General features: G+C 36.4%; 1 protein-coding gene across 1 annotated transcript in view; it reads left to right on the plus strand.

Moving 5' to 3' along the window:
- The window catches only part of LOC137643294 (sushi, von Willebrand factor type A, EGF and pentraxin domain-containing protein 1-like), a 310,342-nt gene that overhangs the window by 271,297 nt on the left and 19,007 nt on the right, over nucleotides 1-20,038 (plus strand). Inside the window, 11 exon segments of the mRNA XM_068376133.1 lie at nucleotides 3,230-3,412; nucleotides 4,241-4,414; nucleotides 4,764-4,855; nucleotides 5,786-5,898; nucleotides 6,109-6,968; nucleotides 8,720-8,920; nucleotides 10,545-10,742; nucleotides 12,659-12,904; nucleotides 15,628-15,781; nucleotides 17,276-17,537; nucleotides 18,547-18,673. Of these exon segments, the coding sequence (XP_068232234.1) occupies nucleotides 3,230-3,412; nucleotides 4,241-4,414; nucleotides 4,764-4,855; nucleotides 5,786-5,898; nucleotides 6,109-6,968; nucleotides 8,720-8,920; nucleotides 10,545-10,742; nucleotides 12,659-12,904; nucleotides 15,628-15,781; nucleotides 17,276-17,537; nucleotides 18,547-18,673 (2,610 nt within the window).

The raw sequence follows: 20,038 nt of genomic DNA on the forward strand, positions 1-20,038 counted from the left end.
ATCTCCATTTATGGGCATTTAGATATCCAAGTCGGTTTCCACATATGTATGAAATGACATCGTTTATTACATCTCCCCATAAAATTTATAGGAAATTTATTGCATCATGTTCTACTGACTATTATCACATACAAAATTCGAGAGGATTTTTTTCAATAAAGTATTGTAGGCTAATTTTTGGCAAATTGAACCTTTTACTCTGCAATGCTTATTATAGGGACATCTGACATTAGATTTAACAAGCAGAGCCAAACCTAGCAAGTTCCAGCGAATACCAGATCAACGCAGGATTTTTTCCTCTTATTTGCATGTAATCTTAATCCTCTCGCTTATTTCTTCAATTCGCCACAAACTAAGGTAAGAGATGATGTTTTTATTCGCTTACCATTTGTCCCCCATAAAACAAAAAAAGGTCTGAGGGAAGTGGGGTTATGTCCACAGAAATCAACTGTGGCCATCCAGGTCATCTGTCAAACGGTTGGCTGGAGAACTACGAGCAAGGGACAGCCTTGGGCTCATCTGTTATCTTCCGATGCTACCCCAACATGACTATTGAAGGCGACCAGTCTACCGTATGCCAGGCCGATGGCACCTGGAGCAAACCACCTCCCATGTGTCTGGGTGAGTTATCCCTGCCACGCCCCATTAACACCTATCTCTCCTCCCAGTTCCCCTACAAAAACTAAATGGGGATTTCTTTGTGTCTCCCATGATTCACTGTTAAGTATTGCTTCCACTTTTGACACTAACACTTTAAGGGGAGGAAATTGTAATAGGAGTCCAGTGAAAAAGAGCCAAATTTAGTATTGACTCTTCATTAACGCTCATCTATCCTCCCAGTCCCTCTACAAAACTAAATGTTGATTTCTTTGTGTCTCCCCTGATTTATCGTAAAGTATTGCTTCTACTTTTGACACTAATACTTTAAGGGGAGGAAATTGTAATAGGAGTCCACTGAAGAAGAGCCAAGTTTAGTATTGACTCTCTATTAACACCCATCTCTCCTCCTAGTTCCCCTACAAAAATTAAATGGTGATTTATTTGTGTCTTTCCTGATTCAGTGTAAAGTATTGCTTCTACTTTTGATACTGATACTAGTACTTGATTAAAGAGGAGGAAAATATGATAGGAGTCCACTGAAGAAGATCCAAATTTAGTATTGACTCTCCATTAACATTATCCATATCTTATAACAGGTTTAGTAAGATCTCGTCACCTTTCCCTGTGAATCTTTATCCATACAGTCATCAGCAAATATTGCTTAAAAAAAAATATAAAAAATACCAGTCTTTCATGGTTGATTTGCTTGGAGCCAGAAAACTTCATACAATACATAGGTTCCTAAACAATACTGGATATGCATTGTAATGATAGGGAATTATACCTGAATAATTAGTGAAGAAAATGTCTTGAATAACATGATTGCGTGAATGTCTGACTTTAATGAATATGATCAATAGGAAGTAGAACTATTTTTTTCCTTCATATAGGCAGGATGACACATAAAAGGACTTCAGTAATCACGAGGTGGGACTTTAAGGCCTTGCTGACTTAAGATCTTGCTGTAGATATTTTATTTTCGGAGTTCCTCATGCAATGTGGCTTACCATTATACTCCACTATAAGCACCATCTTAGTGAATGATTGCACCAATAAATTTAAGGATTCATCAACTTTTTTTCTTTCTTTTTTTCTTTTAGGTCTTACGTCACTTTAAAAGTCAAAACTAACTTTTACTTGGAATTGTTTTTATACCAATTTTTTTAATGCGTTAATGAAATAAGTTTTATTTTTATATATTTTACTCTCTTGCATTTTTTATTTTATTGAAGGTCCCTCATTTTTTATATTTCATTTTTACTTTGTAGATTGTATTTTATAATCAAGTTACTGAAGATCTATCGGTAAAATGAAAACTACAGTGTTTTCGTCCCTAGTAAAAGAATAGATCGGTTGGGTTGGATTTCATTATATATATATATATATATATATATATATATATATATATATATATATATATATATATATATATATATATATATATATATATATGTATATATAGATTAATTAAAAATTACTTTTGTTCATCAGTTTCATCATTAACATTTAACCCATTTATTGAACTTTCATAAAACTCAACCAAATATTTGAAAGTGTTGGAGGAGCAAGTTTGTCTTTTGATAAAAGCAAATTTATTCTTAAAAGATCGCAGTAATCAACTTCACCGGCTCAAACAAAATTTTCAAAAATATAAACTTTCTTTTAATAACCTTCAGACAAATTCAGCTTAGCTCAAAATTCAATTTTTATCTCTTTGGTTTAATCTTACCTCAGGGAAGTAATTTGCTTCCTTGCAATGAGAAATAAGTTAAAGCATCATAAAGGTTTTTTTCTTAGACCTTTTTTTATGGTCGAACTGTATTTTTAGATTTATTATCAGAAGTTTTGTTCTTTTCAGAAATGCATTGTTATCCATTGTATTTTTGACACTTGCATCATGGATATATGTTTTTCCCAACTCCATTGTTATTCCAAATCAGTGTAGTTCCCTTAACAGAAGCCATGGCTGAATGCTGTACATAAATCACTAGCAAAAACCCCATATTATGTCCACTCGAATGCTGTATATGTTTTCAGGAGTCGAGCACATCTACCAAAAAAATATATTTTGTATTCCATTTTTTGTATTTATTACTTACGATTTTATTCTTTATTTATGAATTTATGATGTAATGTTTATCTTGTTATAATTTAAAGGTTCTTTCTGTTTTGAATAATTTTATTATTACGTACATTGAAGTGTTTATTTCGAATGGCTTATTTTCAATTTTGACTTCGAGAAGGCAACTCGTCTGGTCAATCAAATGACACGAGTAGCAGTTTTTTTATTATTTCATTTTTAAGTGTAATGATAATTATTCCTTATGATATTTTTCTCACCTGCAAGTTTTATCCTAATTAATCTTTATATTACCCATAATATTAGTTTTTCACATTTTAAACTTCGTTAAAAATATTAACATACTTTCCATGAACAAATTTGAAGAGGCAAAGAAATTCTTAGTGCCTACATAAAAGGAACAGAATTATAATGTTTCCAGTGTTTTTCACTTACTATAGCGAGAGTTTTCCCTCCCTTCCTGGAGTGAGGTGTTGCAAATCTTTATCGAAACCCGTAGTCAGATCAATTAGTTCCCTATTTAATCCCCCGCCCCCCATCTTTATGCAGCTCCCTGCATCGTTCCAAACATCGAATTCGGAATCATAAAGAACAAGACAAGGACGGGCGCTCAGGTGGCTCACGGGACAGTGATTGATGTCCAGTGCAATGATAAGTACGAATTGACTTATAGCCTGGCCCCTTCCATCTGCTACAACGGAACCTGGACCCATTACCCGAAATGCCAAGCTGGTTAGTCTGTTTGTGAATTTTATTATTCTTAAAACCCTGTAAAAAAATTAAAATCTATGATGAACATATGCTGTGAATATTTGAAAGTTTAGCGAAAATACATCCAATATTTTCCCCATTTATCTTATTCTTTCAATTGATTCTAAATTGTATGATGGGTCGACTTGTTATTAGATAGGAAAGATAGAAAAGAAATTTCAACATTGTAATGATATTGGAACGAGGTTAACAAACATTATTTGGTGCTTTAGACAAAGGCTGATGTTGCAGTTACAATTAAAACTCTCAGTTCTACCGCACTTGCCACGGCTTTTAACATTTTACAGTACGATATATTGAAATATACCCTGCAATCTTACTTTCTATTGTCCCTATGAACACTTTTATTATATGTAAATTAGTTCAGGCTCTGCCATGAACTCTCCCATCTACCAAGAGCCTAAACTGCAGTTTACTTATTTTACCTTCGCCAGCTTCGTTGCGAAGGTTATGCTTTGATAGGCGTGTATTTGTTTGTATGTCTGTCTGTGTGTTTGTAATTCGCATAACTCAAAAACTACTTGACCGAATCTCATAAAATCTGGCGGAATGATTGACCATGATCTAAGGACAATTTGATTTGATTTTGGAAGTAATTGGTCAAGGTCAAGGTCACGAAAAGGTTAAAAACGTCTTTTTGCTATATCCTGCTAAATTTATCCGATTTGCATGAAACTAGTGCAAAAATGTGAATAATTCAATCACCTATCTTGTGATATACAACATGATATAGGCAAAGGTATGCGCTCTGCCGAGTGCCTGTTCTAGTATCCTCGTGTACTCATTCAGCCCGCTGCAAGAGACTCCCGAGGCGTCCTCGCCATGGAATGGTCATAGCGCCGAGGACCGACCATGGAATGAGAGCCAGATACAGATGTAAAGACGGGTACATACTGGAAGGTCAAAAGACCACCGAGTGCGACTATGGAAACTGGACCGGAACGACGCCCAAGTGTACAGAAGGTGAGACTTTATAGAGGTTAATAGATTTACTAGTGAATCATTAGGTGTCACTGTAACTAAGGAAATCAACACTAAATTTAAAGAAAGTTATATATTCTCCCCTTTCTCTTTTTCCAGACAAAGGTATAACGCCATTGTTACTGAATAGCCTACTTGATGGAATATTTGCTTAGAAGTATTTCAAGGGTTTCCGTAATATCCAAACGCAATCTTTGTTTTATTATTTGTAAATATTTAATATCTTCAGGATTTTCCAAGAGTTTCCCATCTTCTAATATAATTTGTTCTTATAGGAAACTTGTCTCTGTATTCCTACTTTCATATTCCTTTCTCCTTCAATTGCTTCCAGTATATTGCCCGTATCCAGGAGAGCTTCCGAATGGCCGTGTTTTACTGGTGGGGAATATGGGCATGTATGACTATAGATCATACGTTAAGCGGGTAAGTTTATAGGCATTGCTACAAATAGTGAAATCAATTATTAGGTCACATTATAGAGCAATGGATGCACAATTATTGTTATTCTAATATATTAAAAGTTTAAGTATTGTTGCTTGTTAGTTATATGGTATATATATATATATATATATATATATATATATATATATATATATATATATATATATATATATATATATATATATATATATATATATATATATATTAAGTGCCATGAAGATGAACATTATACTTCACACTATAAACCATTCCATATGAATCTTCCTCCTCATCTTTTGTGAATTACATTCATTTATTTACGAAGATATTATTCAGGTTCAAATTATAATAATTGAATTTCTGATTCAATATCATTAAACGTTTTCGACGAACTTTTGTAATTCTTTCAGTGGCTGTCAATGATTTTTTTAAGTTTAGTATGACTTGGCTTTAGTTAGCAATTGTAGACATTAATCTCTCGGTTAATATGCACACATTCATCCAGTAATTATTTTTTTTTTGGGGGGAGGTGTCCTCGTGAATATTGTCTGCTTAGTACTTGGAAGTCGTTTTATGTTTTTAACATTTTCACCCTTCAAACATTGTCATAAACTAACTGTTATATCCCAGTTGTACTTGGTGGAATACTGAAGAGATATAACCGATGTCCTTAAACCTTCTTTATTTTCTTTAGCCGAAGTTACAGTAATCCTGTTAATACAATATCTATATACAGACTCTTGAGATAAGTATTTACATAGCCAGAGGTAAATGTTAACAACCCAATATAACAACATATTTATAAAACTGGTCTACTTTAAACAAGCACTTTGTTACATTACTAATAACAGCCAGTTATACTCTCTTGTTCTATTATAAATAAATATATATGTAAGGTATATCACTAACACCGTTTGGAAACTTCTCGTCCAGGTTCGTAACAATCGCCAGATTAGATTCTCCTGCAATAAAGGATTCTTGATTGTTTCTGGACCACCTGGCGCTACCTGTGTAGCTGGGAGATGGAGCCCGAATGAATTACCGAGGTAATTGACTTTATATAAATTATGTGCATTAGAAATTTTAATTTTCAAGCAGTTAACATAACATCTTGAGAAATAGTGGGAAATCATCAGTGGGAGATGCCTTTAGGACCTCAAGTTTATACACAATATTTTTATGAAAGCAGAAGTGAAATATTAGTAGCTATTAGTATTGCAGCGACTACTTCATTAATATATGTTTTCAATCGTTAGGTGCGACCCAGACCAACACCCGAGAATCCACTGGATAAAGAGATCTGTGAACATCTCTGAATATGAGGAAGGAATAAACCAAACGACCCTGGAATACCCGATGTCCATTAACAGCAACATCAGTAGCAGTAGCAGCAGCATTGTTGTGGATGATGTTCCTGAAGACTTACGAGAACATGGACCGGCCCACAATAGCGACGCTGATGAGGACGAGTCGGAAGATGAATTGGCAGAGGCGGTTGCTGAAGAAAACGACGAAACACTAACTGACGAGGAGCTTGAGGATGAAATCATCAACGAAAACGAGAGGCCCGTTGGTTGGTCTATGATACCTTCCTCTACCTTGAGCACCAAGACTACAACATCAACCACAGCTGCTCCCACTGCTAGTTCACAGACGCATAAGCCCGAGGCAACGTCTTTCATTTCGAAGTCATTGCATATAAGCGAGATTGTGCAATCCACCGTCCCATCTTCGACTTCCTGGCCTTTTTCTCGACCTCCTCCACCTCCTCCCCCTCCTTCTTTCCATCATGTAGATACCACACTGAAAGACCAAATCACATCGGACCCCGTTTCTGACATTGCTGCGGAGATGCTACATAATTTAGATAGGGACCACCGTGATCACCTTTCGAACGCAAATCAGAACGCTCTTAATCTAGGTAAGAGGTTAAGAGGTCCACTCGTTGATTTCTACAGGCTGCTTCGCATCGAAAATGAGCCTCACGAATTTGATAAGTCTGGAAAATGGCCGTCATTGAAAAGAGTACCAAGAAACGCTATAGAAGAGAAGAAGAAAGAGAAAAAAGACAAAAAGCACAAAAGAAGAAACAAGTGGAAAAAGAAAGGGAAAAATGGTGTGTATTTATCAGCAGGTTTTTTTTCATTTATTCTTATTTCCTAGAATATATATTGTTTGTTGTATATTTCAAACGTACAGGACTATATCAGTAACAAAAGAGTTATGTATAACAAGACATATATCGATAAAGCTGTTCAAGACAGAATTTTCCAAGTGGAGCCTTAATTTTTTTTTTTTTTATTCTGAAGGTATTATCTCAACTGATTTCGAGGTACAATGGGATGAAATTAAGGATTAAGATTTTCATTAATAATGTTGTTTATGGCAGCCTACAGGGAAAAGAGCTCAATTACAGTAATAAATATAGGCTTAGAAGCTTTGGACCTATCTATTATTATTATTATTATTGGGTAGTAGACCCTCTTGCTGGCAAGTTTTGTTGAAAATAATGGCTGCCTCAGTTGCATTGATCTTATACTCTGTCTTCTCAATGGCTCTTATCTTCTTTCAGGATTACTGCATAAAGCCAGTAACTGAGAAAAAGTCATCCTTCATGGTGGGTAGTCAAATTCAGGAATAATTGGCGAATCAAGGTTTAATGTAATGTTTACAAATTAGGTAAAATTTACAAGTCTGGTAAAAGAATACAGTGAACAAGCTACGCGTTTCGTGAGTGCTGTCTCCCTTCCTCAGGCTTGAGTGTTGTTAACGATGATAGCTACGTCTTTATATATGTCAAATCTGGCTTAGGCAGAGAGGCAGCGAATTTACATTGGCTGCCTCGGGCGTCTGGGGAGTAGTGAGTAGAATGGCTGATCTTCATTGGCTAAGCCGCCCTCCACTCGCTGAGAGCGGCTGTAGGCCAGTCAGACTGTTTTCCAACTCACTCGTGGGTGATGAGTCTTCATCTTGTCCTCTGGCAGCTGGGCTCTTGATTAGTAGGAGCGCTCTCCGAGAGGGTATACAGACTAGGCAGACTATCCTGACGCTGATCAAAACTGTCTTGGTCGGTATGCCTTGATCAGTTGAGTTGTCTTGGTTGGAGAGTCATCTTTGGTCAGGTTACTTTTCCGTGTGTTGTTCCTTCGATAGGAGGGGAGAAGGAACATTTCCTGGGTAGTGTTGAGTGCCGGTTTTTCTCTCTGTATATGTAGAGCTTCAAGTATTCGAAGTCTCCTGCTATCTGGAACATGGCCGATGATTTTAGTGTTCTTAATTATTTCCTCCCGTTTGATGTTACTGTTGTGGACGTGGAGGGCATGAGCTTGTTCACTGTATTCTTTTACCCGACTTGTAAATTTTACCTAATTTGTAAACTTTACACTAAAACCTTGATTCGCCAATTATTCCTAAATTTGACTACCCACCATGAAGGATGACTTTTGCTCAGTTACTGGCTGTAAGGAGTAATCCTGAAAAGATGATAATAAGAGCCATTGAGAAGACAGCGTATAAGATCAATGCAACTGAGGCAGTCATTATTTTCAACAAAACTATCATTATTATTATTAGTTACACTACAACCTTAGATGGAAAAGCCTTGGCTCCAACAGGGAAAAAATAGCCTAATGAAGAAAGGAAATAATAAACTATAAGAGAAGTAATGAACAATTGAAATAAAATATTTTAAAAGCAGTAACAACATTAAAACAGATCTTTCTAATATAAACTATAAAAAGAGACTTATTTCAGCCTGTTCAACATGAATACATTTGCTGCAAGTGACAGAGTGCCAGCAAACTTATGTTCCGGAGTGAGCAGTTAGGAACCAGGATACAGTTTCATGACCCTTTCCTTTTCTTCCAGTCCCCCACTGTGCCGACATCCCCATAGAGCAATATCTGCGAGTCGAAGTCGTGAGGCCCGGCCGAGACGACAACTATACCTACTCCGCTGGAGCTCGCGTTAGAGTCACCTGCCTTCACGGGTATGGTCTCAACATCGGTAATAGAACAGCGAAGTGCGCCAAGGGTAAATGGAAACCCATGAAGCCAGAATGCATTACACGTAAGTTTGGCAATTGTTTTTCTTATTCTTTGCTGTAAAACGTGCCCTCCCGATCACTATGAGATGGTGGCATATAGAAGAGTTTTTGGTGGGACGCAAGGCTGTGTCCCTCAAAAGTAGTGTTATATGAGTGCTGCTGCTGCTGCTGCTATTGCTGCTGCTTCTTGTCTTGGATGTTAGGATTATGGTCCAAAAAGTATTCGTCATCTTTTAATTGGAGAAGCGTCTTAAATATAAAGATAAGCACCAGCAGAATATCTTTTCTAATACTCAGTTTAGCCTTAAAATTTGTATGAAAATTTCATTGAAGTGGAATCTGCGATATTTTAGATAAAATGAGAAAAACAAAACGTGTTTTGGTCATCAATTACTTTTGATTTTTCATAATTCTAATGGGTAAGTATTGTATTTGTGCGCAGTATACTATATTAGGCATTACATCAGCATATGTGAACATAAGTTGTGGTGTTTATCTTATATTATGTTAATTTGACATACAGTGCAGTAGGAGAAAAGCGTCATGTTCGTAACATATAATGAAATTAAAATTCTGTAGATCTGCTTTAAGCAAGCACGAGCAAGAAAAATTTTACAAATGCTGTGTGGAGCATATGAGACTGTTATTTGTAAATATATCAAAAGTTATGCTGCCAACCTGTGTCCCTTCCTTGCTTCTCTCCTCTTCTCCCAAATATGCAGCTTGAATCCAGCCATACCCACTGGACGAATTGACCAATAACCCTCCTATTTTGCATTATGCGAGCCAGCGGGAGTCTGGCTGGGATTGTTTTGGGTACTTGTAAAACCATTACAGATCATTTCCATTCTCCATTCATGTTTCCGGCTTTCATTTTCCTAAAAGAAGACAGTAAAGGATCTTTGCATTTTAGTTCATCCATCTTTTGTGTTATATATTTGTGATCTCCACAGAAAAGTTTATATATACTTTACTTACTTTAAGGGCTGCTTTTCATTTATTTTACTTAGTTTAAGGACTGCCTTTCTGGTCCTATACAGCTGGGGAACCCTGCTCTCTACAAGACCTTCACAGGACATTTATCTCAAAAAGTTGCAGTCTTCATTGTAACGGATGTAAATTTAGTTAATGAGGAACCCTTCACTAGACAATCGTATATCCTGCAGTAAATTGCGTGTTATATACCTTAGGTTTCAAGTCAGTCAGAAATACAAAACTCGAGTTGTAGCAGAAACAAATAGTTTCCTCCTTTTTTATTAATTTTGTTTCTGCTTATCTAATAATAATCTCATAGCCGGCGAAAAAAAAATCCATTCTTCATTAAACCTTTCAAATGTATTAATCTTGCTATCAGAATTTATATTTCTTTATTTCATATTTTATATGTTCTGCATTTCAAAATTCCTTCAATTTTCTCTCACCAAGTTACCCTTTCATCCTCATTATTATGAATTCATCCACTTCATATTTATTATCCCCTCCCAATCCATGACCTCATATGTGCATGATAGTCCCCCAGCCCATCCTGTCATTTTTTGTGTCCCTTTTCATCCATGGCTTTGGTTGTAGCGTAATGCCCCCCTCTTCACTTGGTGGGTGCTGGTTATAAATTATGCCCCTCTCCATCCGATGGGCCCTGATGAACAGTGCCCTGTTCGGTACCCGAAGCTTCCCATGGCCAGTTCGAATTCAACGGAGCTCCTATAGCCGAGAAAGCTATCGTTAGCCACGGCGAAGTAGTCAAGTTCTCCTGTCAAAGTGGGTACAACGTCCTTGGCTCTGAGACTATGAGATGCTGGTACGGTGCCTGGGCAGTCACTGGCAAGAACCCGGAATGCCAACCAGGTGAGTAAAAAAAAAAACAAAAATAAAAAACAAATTAAAAAGAGGCTTGGTAATGTTGGAAGGCATCATCGAAAAGTGAAGCTCGAAGTACTTTTTTCGCAGTAGGAGTCCCCCTTTGTCGCTAAAAATTACGAGCTTCAAGATAAGTTTCAGATGTTAATTTTCGAACTAAGTTTCACTCTTATACAGATTTTGTTACTTAATTATTGAGCTGTGTTGCAGGACTACCAATGAGACTCAGAAGTTCTAAAATTAGATATATTCAATCATGACATTTTCTGTAATTGCTTGTCTGGTAAGGAACCATTAATGAGCAGTAGATTTTCTTGTCCTAAGCACGAAGTTTAATGTCATCATATACATATTGCACAATGCTAAACAGACAAAATCTTTTATTCGAATAACTAGTTTATCTCATTTATGTTCCATAATGTAACTGTTTAATACCAGCAAATTAATTTTTTTTAACTATAATTGAAAATGTAATTCGGGAGTTAAATCCAGGTAAAATCTAAGACGAAATTAAAGAGAAATGTGTCTGGAACGCTCGACTGACTTTAAAATACTTCAAAGACCCTTTGGGATGCTCACTCCTCGATCACAGACTTCCATACATTATCCAAAGGGTTTCAGGTCTTTAGTGAAGAGAAAAATAGTGTCTTGGCTCAATGTTAGTTGGAAGCCAGATGTTGTAGACCTAAATAGAGAGTTGTGGCACTGATGCTGGCACCCGAGAATAGAGAGAGACAGAGATGCCACATAGTAAACTGCTTGTTATAACGGTGTACTTGAATGAGTAAGTGAGACATTTTCACCAAGAAAAATAATAATATTGTGAGTAATAAAAATGTTTATGTTTTCTTTCACATGAATGAGATTTTGCCAAAAGATATGAATACTGGCTGGAACATGTGGGTTATATTGTCATGATCTGTTTGTGAGAGACTGTATGGACGAAGGCAAAGGAAAGAAATCCCAATATGTTTGTGTCTCGGAGTACTTGGAGAAAAAAATAACGAACTCTGTAGATTTCTCGACGCCTAAACATTTTTGTACCTTACCATGTCTGTACCCGTATCTTAGCTGTACTCTTGGCATGGAGGGGATGCTTTGTGACACATTTTGTGCATTTCAGGAGTGTCGTTTTAGTACTGGTACCTGTTACCCCCAATTTTTTCATTTAGTTCCCGCATTGACCTGACCATCCCCTGAGCATCCTTTCGAAATCCTTGTAACTCTTCCCTTGCACACACACTGCCCTTGCTTCTGCTTGTAGTAGCATGTAGATGGAATTTCCACTACAATAAAAAAGCCACTTTTTTCACAAGGTGGTTACATGGCACTGTTTAAACTAGTACTATCCACATATTGGTTATAAGTTAAATGTTTTATATATTTATTTTACCATGAATGCAAACGTATCTTTTGTATAGGTACTGTTTTCTTAGCCAGAAGTATCTTCACCAGAGCAATATTTTCCTAGATCTTAGTTTTTATTTTGATAGCATAAAATAGAGCATACTTTAGCCTAAAGTCTTGGATAAGTTGCAATTTTCCTAGAAACCTTTTTCAGAATAGTTTCAGGCGTCATCTTTCCACAACTTACTGTATCAGCCCGGCATTATATTCAGGAGAAATGCTTTGTGGCTGATTTAATCTTAAGGAAATTAACAAAATAAGTGCACGGGAAATTCAAATGTCCATATTAATATAGTTAATTAGTATTCATTAGCATTAAAAGCAATAAAAAGGCATATGGCATAGACTCAATTACAGGTGAAGATGTAGGTTACAGGGACCACTGCCCTCATGAATCTCCCACACATCTGTTCATGCAAGACTGGGAATTAAATGTGGGAAACCAAGTCCAGTGGGAAATGTTATTACCGTGGCATCTCTGTTGTTCAAATCACCAGATCCTTGCGTATTGCCTGAATTGAATCACGGTAAGTATACGTTTGGATACAAGAAAGGTCTGACAATCATTCACGGAGCTAAGGTGGACTATGCGTGCGATGAAGGCTGGTTCTTCAACGTAACCGAAGTCTCCTGCTACCTGGGCGTCCTTCGACCTGCCCCGCCAGCCTGCGTTGTCCCAGGTCAAGCCACAGACATCATCAACAACAGCGAACCGGCGCCAGTCAAACGGGGAGGAAGTAACGGTGAGTTATCCTTTCACATATTAAAAGCTGATAAAGGAACAAGATCCTATCTACCATCTATTCTGGTATGAAAGTAAAGATGACGAATGACTACCAGCGCAGGTTCACTGCAAAAGTCCCTTTTGGTGTTGGTCATTGAAGATCAAAATAACCCGTTGCCACTTATTTTGTAAAGTATATATTTTGACCATGATTCCCAATTAATGAGTAGATATAACTTTTACCTAAATATTTTATCTCCATGATCAATAATCATTTACCTTGGCAAATAAGTGATTACAACAGTATCTAAATAAAAATTACCTGTCATTCATTTATGATATGCTGCAAAATAAGATGTTTCATCATTGCAAATATATTGAGTATATATATATATATATATATATATATATATATATATATATATATATATATATATATATATATATATATATATATATATATATATATATATATATATAAGTAAATGTTATGCTTCGTCGCGCTGCTTTTAGTAGGGAAGCCAAATTTTCAACATGCTGGCCAAGTCACTTACGCCAAGTATGATTGCATAAAAGTAAAACTGCCATCTAGGTTCTTTTCCTTCTAGTTCATGTGTGCATTCTCGGATTCCCTAAGACGTGTAAGTTCCTACAATAGATTTATGAAGGAAACTCACTTTTTAGATATACACCGGCTCATAACCAATTTAAAAATTATAGGAAATTTGCATGAGGAACATTCGATTACGTTTAAACTATATGTGTTTGGTTGATATTAACAATTAATAGCCAGATGAATCCACGTATCTCACATCAATGGAGGGGAGGATTCATATGATATTTATTTCAATAAACCCTAGATTAATGGCGTCTATGACCTTTTAAGAAATATCAATCACGGTTAGTCATGGTGAAATTAGTTTGGCTTCTCTATATAGTGAATGCTTTGTTGGTGTATGATTGTGTGTATTTTGTGCTATTATATATATATATATATATATATATATATATATATATATATATATATATATATATATATATATATATATATATATATATATATATATATATCGATGAAGATATTGTTTCCTTGGTAAAGTCACTTTATGTATGATCAACGATAAAATTACTTAGCGGTGAAGAAGATTTAGGATTATAGAGGAAGATCTCGAAACGCATTATTCAAATGAATATAAAATATTGTCAAATCATATCCTGAGCTTTCTTTAGCCATAACCAAATAAAATGTTGACCTTGGGTCAACAGTCAACGTGATGCAGTGCTTCTGTTGTTCACTTTGGTCTTCACGGGGTAGATTTTAATTGCATTTCATTTACATTTTTAAGGCGTGTTTTTTGTGATATAAAATCTAGATAAAAATTACAAATTCTGTTGATGTCAATATCTTTAATCCTGTTTTTTAGAGTTTTAAATGATTTACTTCTAGTTTCATAAGATTGTTGTTTTTAATATTTCACTTAGTTAATGTTATTAATGCTTTAAGTTTTTATTTTTTTTAACATTTTACAATGTATTTGGTGTAATATTATTGAACTCATGAAACAGTCATTCTTTTACATATTTTTTTTTTTTATACGTTATTGAAAGACGTTTGTAGTAAACTTCACTAAACAGAAAATAGAAATACTCTGGTTGGACCTTCTTTTCTTAGATGTTTTTTATAATATAGAGAAAATTGGGGATAGAAAGGAAATTTTCATACGTATGAGAATATTTGGCTTACCTTTTTGTAAGAGTTATTGTGTGCATGATAGTTGGTGCTTTTTCAAACTGCCTGTCTCGCTTTCAATACGTATGTGGTTAATGTGCCTTTGTCTGGCTTTATGTGAATATGCATAAATATGTTTATGCAGGCGGTCTCGGTCATACTTCCAATGACACGAATGCTTTTGGAATATATTAATGCGAAATGTCAAAGCTAAGTAAGGGAATGATGAGCTTTAACAGTGTATAAAAAAAGGAATTTCATAGTTTTAATTAAATTAGGATCATCTGTAACTTAACACACACACGCGCGCATATTTTCATTCAGTTAACAAGATTGAATACATTTTATCATTTTTTTTAGAGTACAGTACATACAAACTGTAAGTTGATTAAATTTGCTAGAGCAAAGCTTTATTAGTTTAATTCTACTTGAAATAATGTCTCCAACATTCTCTTTCTATGTAGTACATGAAGTGTATGTAATCGTGTGCCTGAACGGAAATAATGAAAATTCATATAATTTATTTTGGGTATATACAGTATATCACTTGTCCAAAACATTTTCCTTTTAAAGATCCCCAAAATAAATGTCCTTATTTTCAATTTATTCTACCATCCATATTTGAATTTTGGCTTCATTTTGTGGCAGAATTTTTCAATATTTGTTTGTTTTTTCAAAATTTTTACTACTACCCATAACAGGCCCTAAATATTTTTATGATTCCACAACCCATTTGGATAGATATCTCACAAATGTATAGTATCCAGCTCCATTATTTAATCTAAAACAACGAAATATAATTTAATTTGCACTGCACATCCTACCCATACATTCCCATAACCATTTTAGTAACTGACGCACAAGCATGTATAATCTTACATTCCTCTGATCATAGTTTAATGCCTCAGTCCAGTGATGACGTAACGTTTTGCATGCTTTAGTAAGTGTCCCAGATAGATGCACCTCCTCCTCATCCCCCCCTGAGAGCATTGCCTCCCTCCTACCCCCTCCAGCCTCCTATAACGACGGTGACTTGACTCCAGGAGGAGATATTACTATCGTCGACCATTCTCTTCACAAGAAGGCATGCCGTCCGCCTACCCCTGTTCCTGGAGCCACCATATTCAAGAACGGACACACCCTGGCCGAAGGAGAAGGGGATGAAACGTGAGTGCTCTCTCTCTCTCTCTCTCTCTCTCTCTCTCTCTCTCTCTCTCTCTCTCTCTCTCTCTCTCTCTCTCTCAAGACTAGGGCAAGATCACAAAATCACTAAACATTTAAACTAATTCGCTCTACCCAAGAGCAAATGGAGTCTCCGCTGATAGACTAGCAAGTATTTTAGACATTCAACATCCTTGTAACTCTCTCTCTCTCTCTCTCTCTCTCTCTCTCTCTCTCTCTCTCTCTCTCTCTCTCTCTCTCTCTCTCTCTCTCTCTCTCTCTCTCTCTCAAGATTAAGACAAGATCATAAAAACTAAACGGTTAAAGTAATTGGCTCTACCCAAGAGCAAATGGAGTCTCCGCGGATAGACATTCAAAATCCTTGTATTTCTCTCTCTCTCTCTCTCTCTCTCTCTCTCTCTCTCTCTCTCTCTCTCTCTCTCTCTCTCTCTCTCTCTCTCTCTCTCAAGATTAAGACAAGATCATAAAAACTAAACGTTTAAAGTAATTGGCTCTACCCAAGAGCAAATGGAGTCTCTGCGGATAGACTAGAAAGTATTTTAGATATTCAGAATTCTTGCAACTCTCACTCTCTCTCTCTCTCTCTCTCTCTCTCTCTCTCTCTCTCTCTCTCTCTCTCTCTCTCTCTCTAGATTAGGACATGATCATAAAAACTCTATGCGTTTAAGCTAATTCGCTCTACCCAAGAGCAAATGGAGTCTCCGCGGATAAACATTCAAAATCCTTGTATTTCTCTCTCTCTCTCTCTCTCTCTCTCTCTCTCTCTCTCTCTCTCTCTCTCTCTCTCTCTCTCTCTCTCTCTCTCTCTCTATTAGGACATGATCATAAAAACTCTATGCGTTTAAGCTAATTCGCTCTACCCAAGAGCAAATGGAGTCTCCGCGGATAGACATTCAAAATCCTTGTATTTTCTCTCTCTCTCTCTCTCTCTCTCTCTCTCTCTCTCTCTCTCTCTCTCTCTCTCTCTCTCTCTCTCTCTCTCTCTCTCTCTCTCTCTCTCTTCTCCTAATTGTAATCACTATTTCATGAACATATCGTATCAGACATTACCAAGTTCCTTCAGTACCTGGATAGATTTGCAAATAATAACTGGCCAAGAACTCAACATAAAAATGGCTAAAATCTTTTTTTTCAATTCTCAATCACCTCAAGTATCCTAGATAATCAATTATTAAGAACGCATTGCTGCTGAGGACAGTTGAAATAGTCATTGCCGTCTTGAATAGAAACTGAGCGTGGATATTTGTACATTTTACAATGAATTATTTCATTCTCTTAAGAGGGTTGCTATCAATTTTTATTATTTTACAGTATATTTTTATTTCTATCTATCTATCCTTATCAATCTTCCTAATTTTCCATGTGTTTATCATTTGAACTATATAAAATAATAACGTGTTTTGTCATAAATTATGTAAATTCCTTGATTTTTGTGAACTTGTGGTAATGTGAACGCTCTTCTTTTCCTACTTACCGTAGATTCCCAGATAGCACAAAAGTCGTGTTCAGCTGCAGCACAAACAACATTGGCGAAAAGAACACTTGGGACATGAAATGTGTCGATGGTAACTGGGAGGGCCTGAGGTTCCCCAATTCCTGCGGGGCTGACGGTGCTGACGAGGAAGAGAATTTCGGAAACCGAACTTGTCTGTGGAGGAAGACCGAACCCAACGTTGTTACATTCTATAACGACCAGGAGATCACAGAAGAAATGGTAGAGTTCGAGCCAGGGGCGCAGCTGGTGAGTAGAGGGCGCAAGGGTCTTCTTTGGGAGGGCGCAGGGGCCTCCTTGGGAGGGCACAAGGACCTCCTTGGGAGGGCGTAATGTTCCTCTTAGGGAGGGCGCAAATATTTCCTTGGAAGGGCACAAGGACCACCTTTGGAGGAGTAATGTTCCTCTTAGGGAGGGCACAAAGATCTCCTTGGAAGGGCACAAGGACCTCCTTGGGAGGGCGTAAGGGTCCTCTTAGGGAGGGCGCAAGGGTCTCCTTGGAGGGGCGCAAGGGCCTCCTTGGAAGGGCACAAGGGCCTCCTTGGAAGGGCACAAGGGCCTCCTTGGAAGGGCGCAAGGGCCTCCTTGGGAGGGTGTACTATTAGTTTTTGATAGATTTAATTGATATTCGTTTGTTTTAGGCCTTGAAGTGAACTGGATAAAACTAAAAGAAATGCTGTATGGGCAGATTTTCTAAAATAGGGGCAGATTTTCTAAAATAGAAAACTCTTATGCAAAGATTTTTTTTTATTTTAAAGTTATTTGTAATTCTTATTTATACTTTAAATTCTTATGAATAATTATAGTCCATAGTAGACCTTACACACATATATGTACATATATACACATACATACATACATACAAAGTAAAGGGGGCGAAAGGCTTTTATTATAAATGGTATGGATTGGATTAATACAAAGGTTGAATTAGCATGAAATATTCAGTTAAATTTATACGCGATTACTTTATATATGCGTTGTATATATATGAGAAGAAAATTCATCTTAACATTGAAACTTATGAATTAAGCTGACCTGGATACACACACACACACACACACATATATATATATATATATATATATATATATATATATATATATATATATATATATATATATATATAACTATTGAACAGTATTTCAATCATTTTTTTCTGAGGTCTCCCGTCTGAAAATTTTATTACGGTCTTAATCAAAAACATAAGTAATTGTTCATTGATCACTGTCTTGTTCTCTTATCTAATCCATCAATTCAGGTATCTCGTTGCGTAGACATTGGAAAGTATGCCTTGGTAGGTGATAGTCACCGAAGATGCGTCGATGGAGTGTGGAGTGGAGAGAAGCCAGTCTGCTTTGGATTAAATCAAGAGAATGATTACTCATGTAAGGGCTAAGTTTAAGGAGTACCATAAACATGTTGATAGATCTGATTTTTTACAGAGAAACTTATAATCTGCTTTGGATTAAATCAAGAGAATTATTACTCATGTAAGGACTAAGTTTGATGATTACCATAAACGTTAGAAAGACCTTATTTTGTTACAGAGAAACGTAATTTTTTTTAATACAGTAAATTATTTTGTAAATGTTACACTCGGACGTATGCAGTTTAACTTCCATGAAATGCATATTTTATCAGCCTGATGGTGCTAACATATTTTCATGATTCTAGAGTCAGGTGTCGTTGTGTATATGACGTCATGGATTTTAAATCCTGTTTTTCAGTCTCCTATGGAAGGTACATTTTATTATTATTGTGCAGCGGAGGACATTGACTTGGAATTTATTTTAGAACAAGTGAGAAGGGTATTTATGATAAATAGTCTTAAAAGTGTGAAAGTTCAGCTGTATGAAAGGATATTTACCCCATTTTTACTTAAGTAAAGTGAGGATATTGAATATAAAAGATGGAAAAATAGGTGTGGTAGGCATGGAAATGAACTGCTAACCTGAGTGTTAGAATCGAATAGCCGGGAAGAACTTATTTTAAACGTCCTTTAGAACATCTACCTGCATCAAAACCACTGAATTGGTAGTATCTCCTCTGCATGGGGTCACGTTTTTTCCTCTAAAGAAAAGATAGAAAACCAATCTTCAGAAGTCATTCACTGAGAGGGTATTCTCTAACTCTTATTTTATATAAATTCAAAACATTTCATGAAAGAAAATCTGTACATCTTCGACGAGAAAAATACGATGATTGAAAATGACGAGTTAAGTTTAAAGGTCACTAATGAATGACAGAGGTAAGGGACAGTGTTAATATCCTAGCAGGACAATGGCCTGGAGATTGTCCCATAGCAGGACAATGCCCTGGTGACTGTTCCCTAGCAAGACAATGCCCGAGAGACTGACCATATACTGTATACATATTATCAGTGCCCAAGACTCCTCACCACCCAGAGAAGGCCAGGCAATGGCTGCTGATGACTCAGTGGGTAGGCCTATAGGCTCGCCAAACTCCCCCCCCCCCTATCCTTATCTCTCAAGCATAGTGAGGTTGCAGTCACTACAAGAAACTATCGAGCTTAAGTGGATCTCGAACCCCAGCTCAGCAGAACACCAAGCACGAACGTTTCCACTAGGCTACCACAACCTTTATCTTATCAAGTGTTTGGCCAAGTTGTACCGACCGTGTGTTACACGATCGTACATAGTAACGACATTTCATTTTTTGTATGTATTATGCTTGTATCTTCGCCCTCCCCTCGCACTCATGTTCAACCGAATGAAAGCAACTGAGTAAAC

This window comes from Palaemon carinicauda, chromosome 6, assembly GCF_036898095.1.
Source record: "Palaemon carinicauda isolate YSFRI2023 chromosome 6, ASM3689809v2, whole genome shotgun sequence".
NCBI classification, from domain to species: domain Eukaryota; kingdom Metazoa; phylum Arthropoda; class Malacostraca; order Decapoda; family Palaemonidae; genus Palaemon; species Palaemon carinicauda.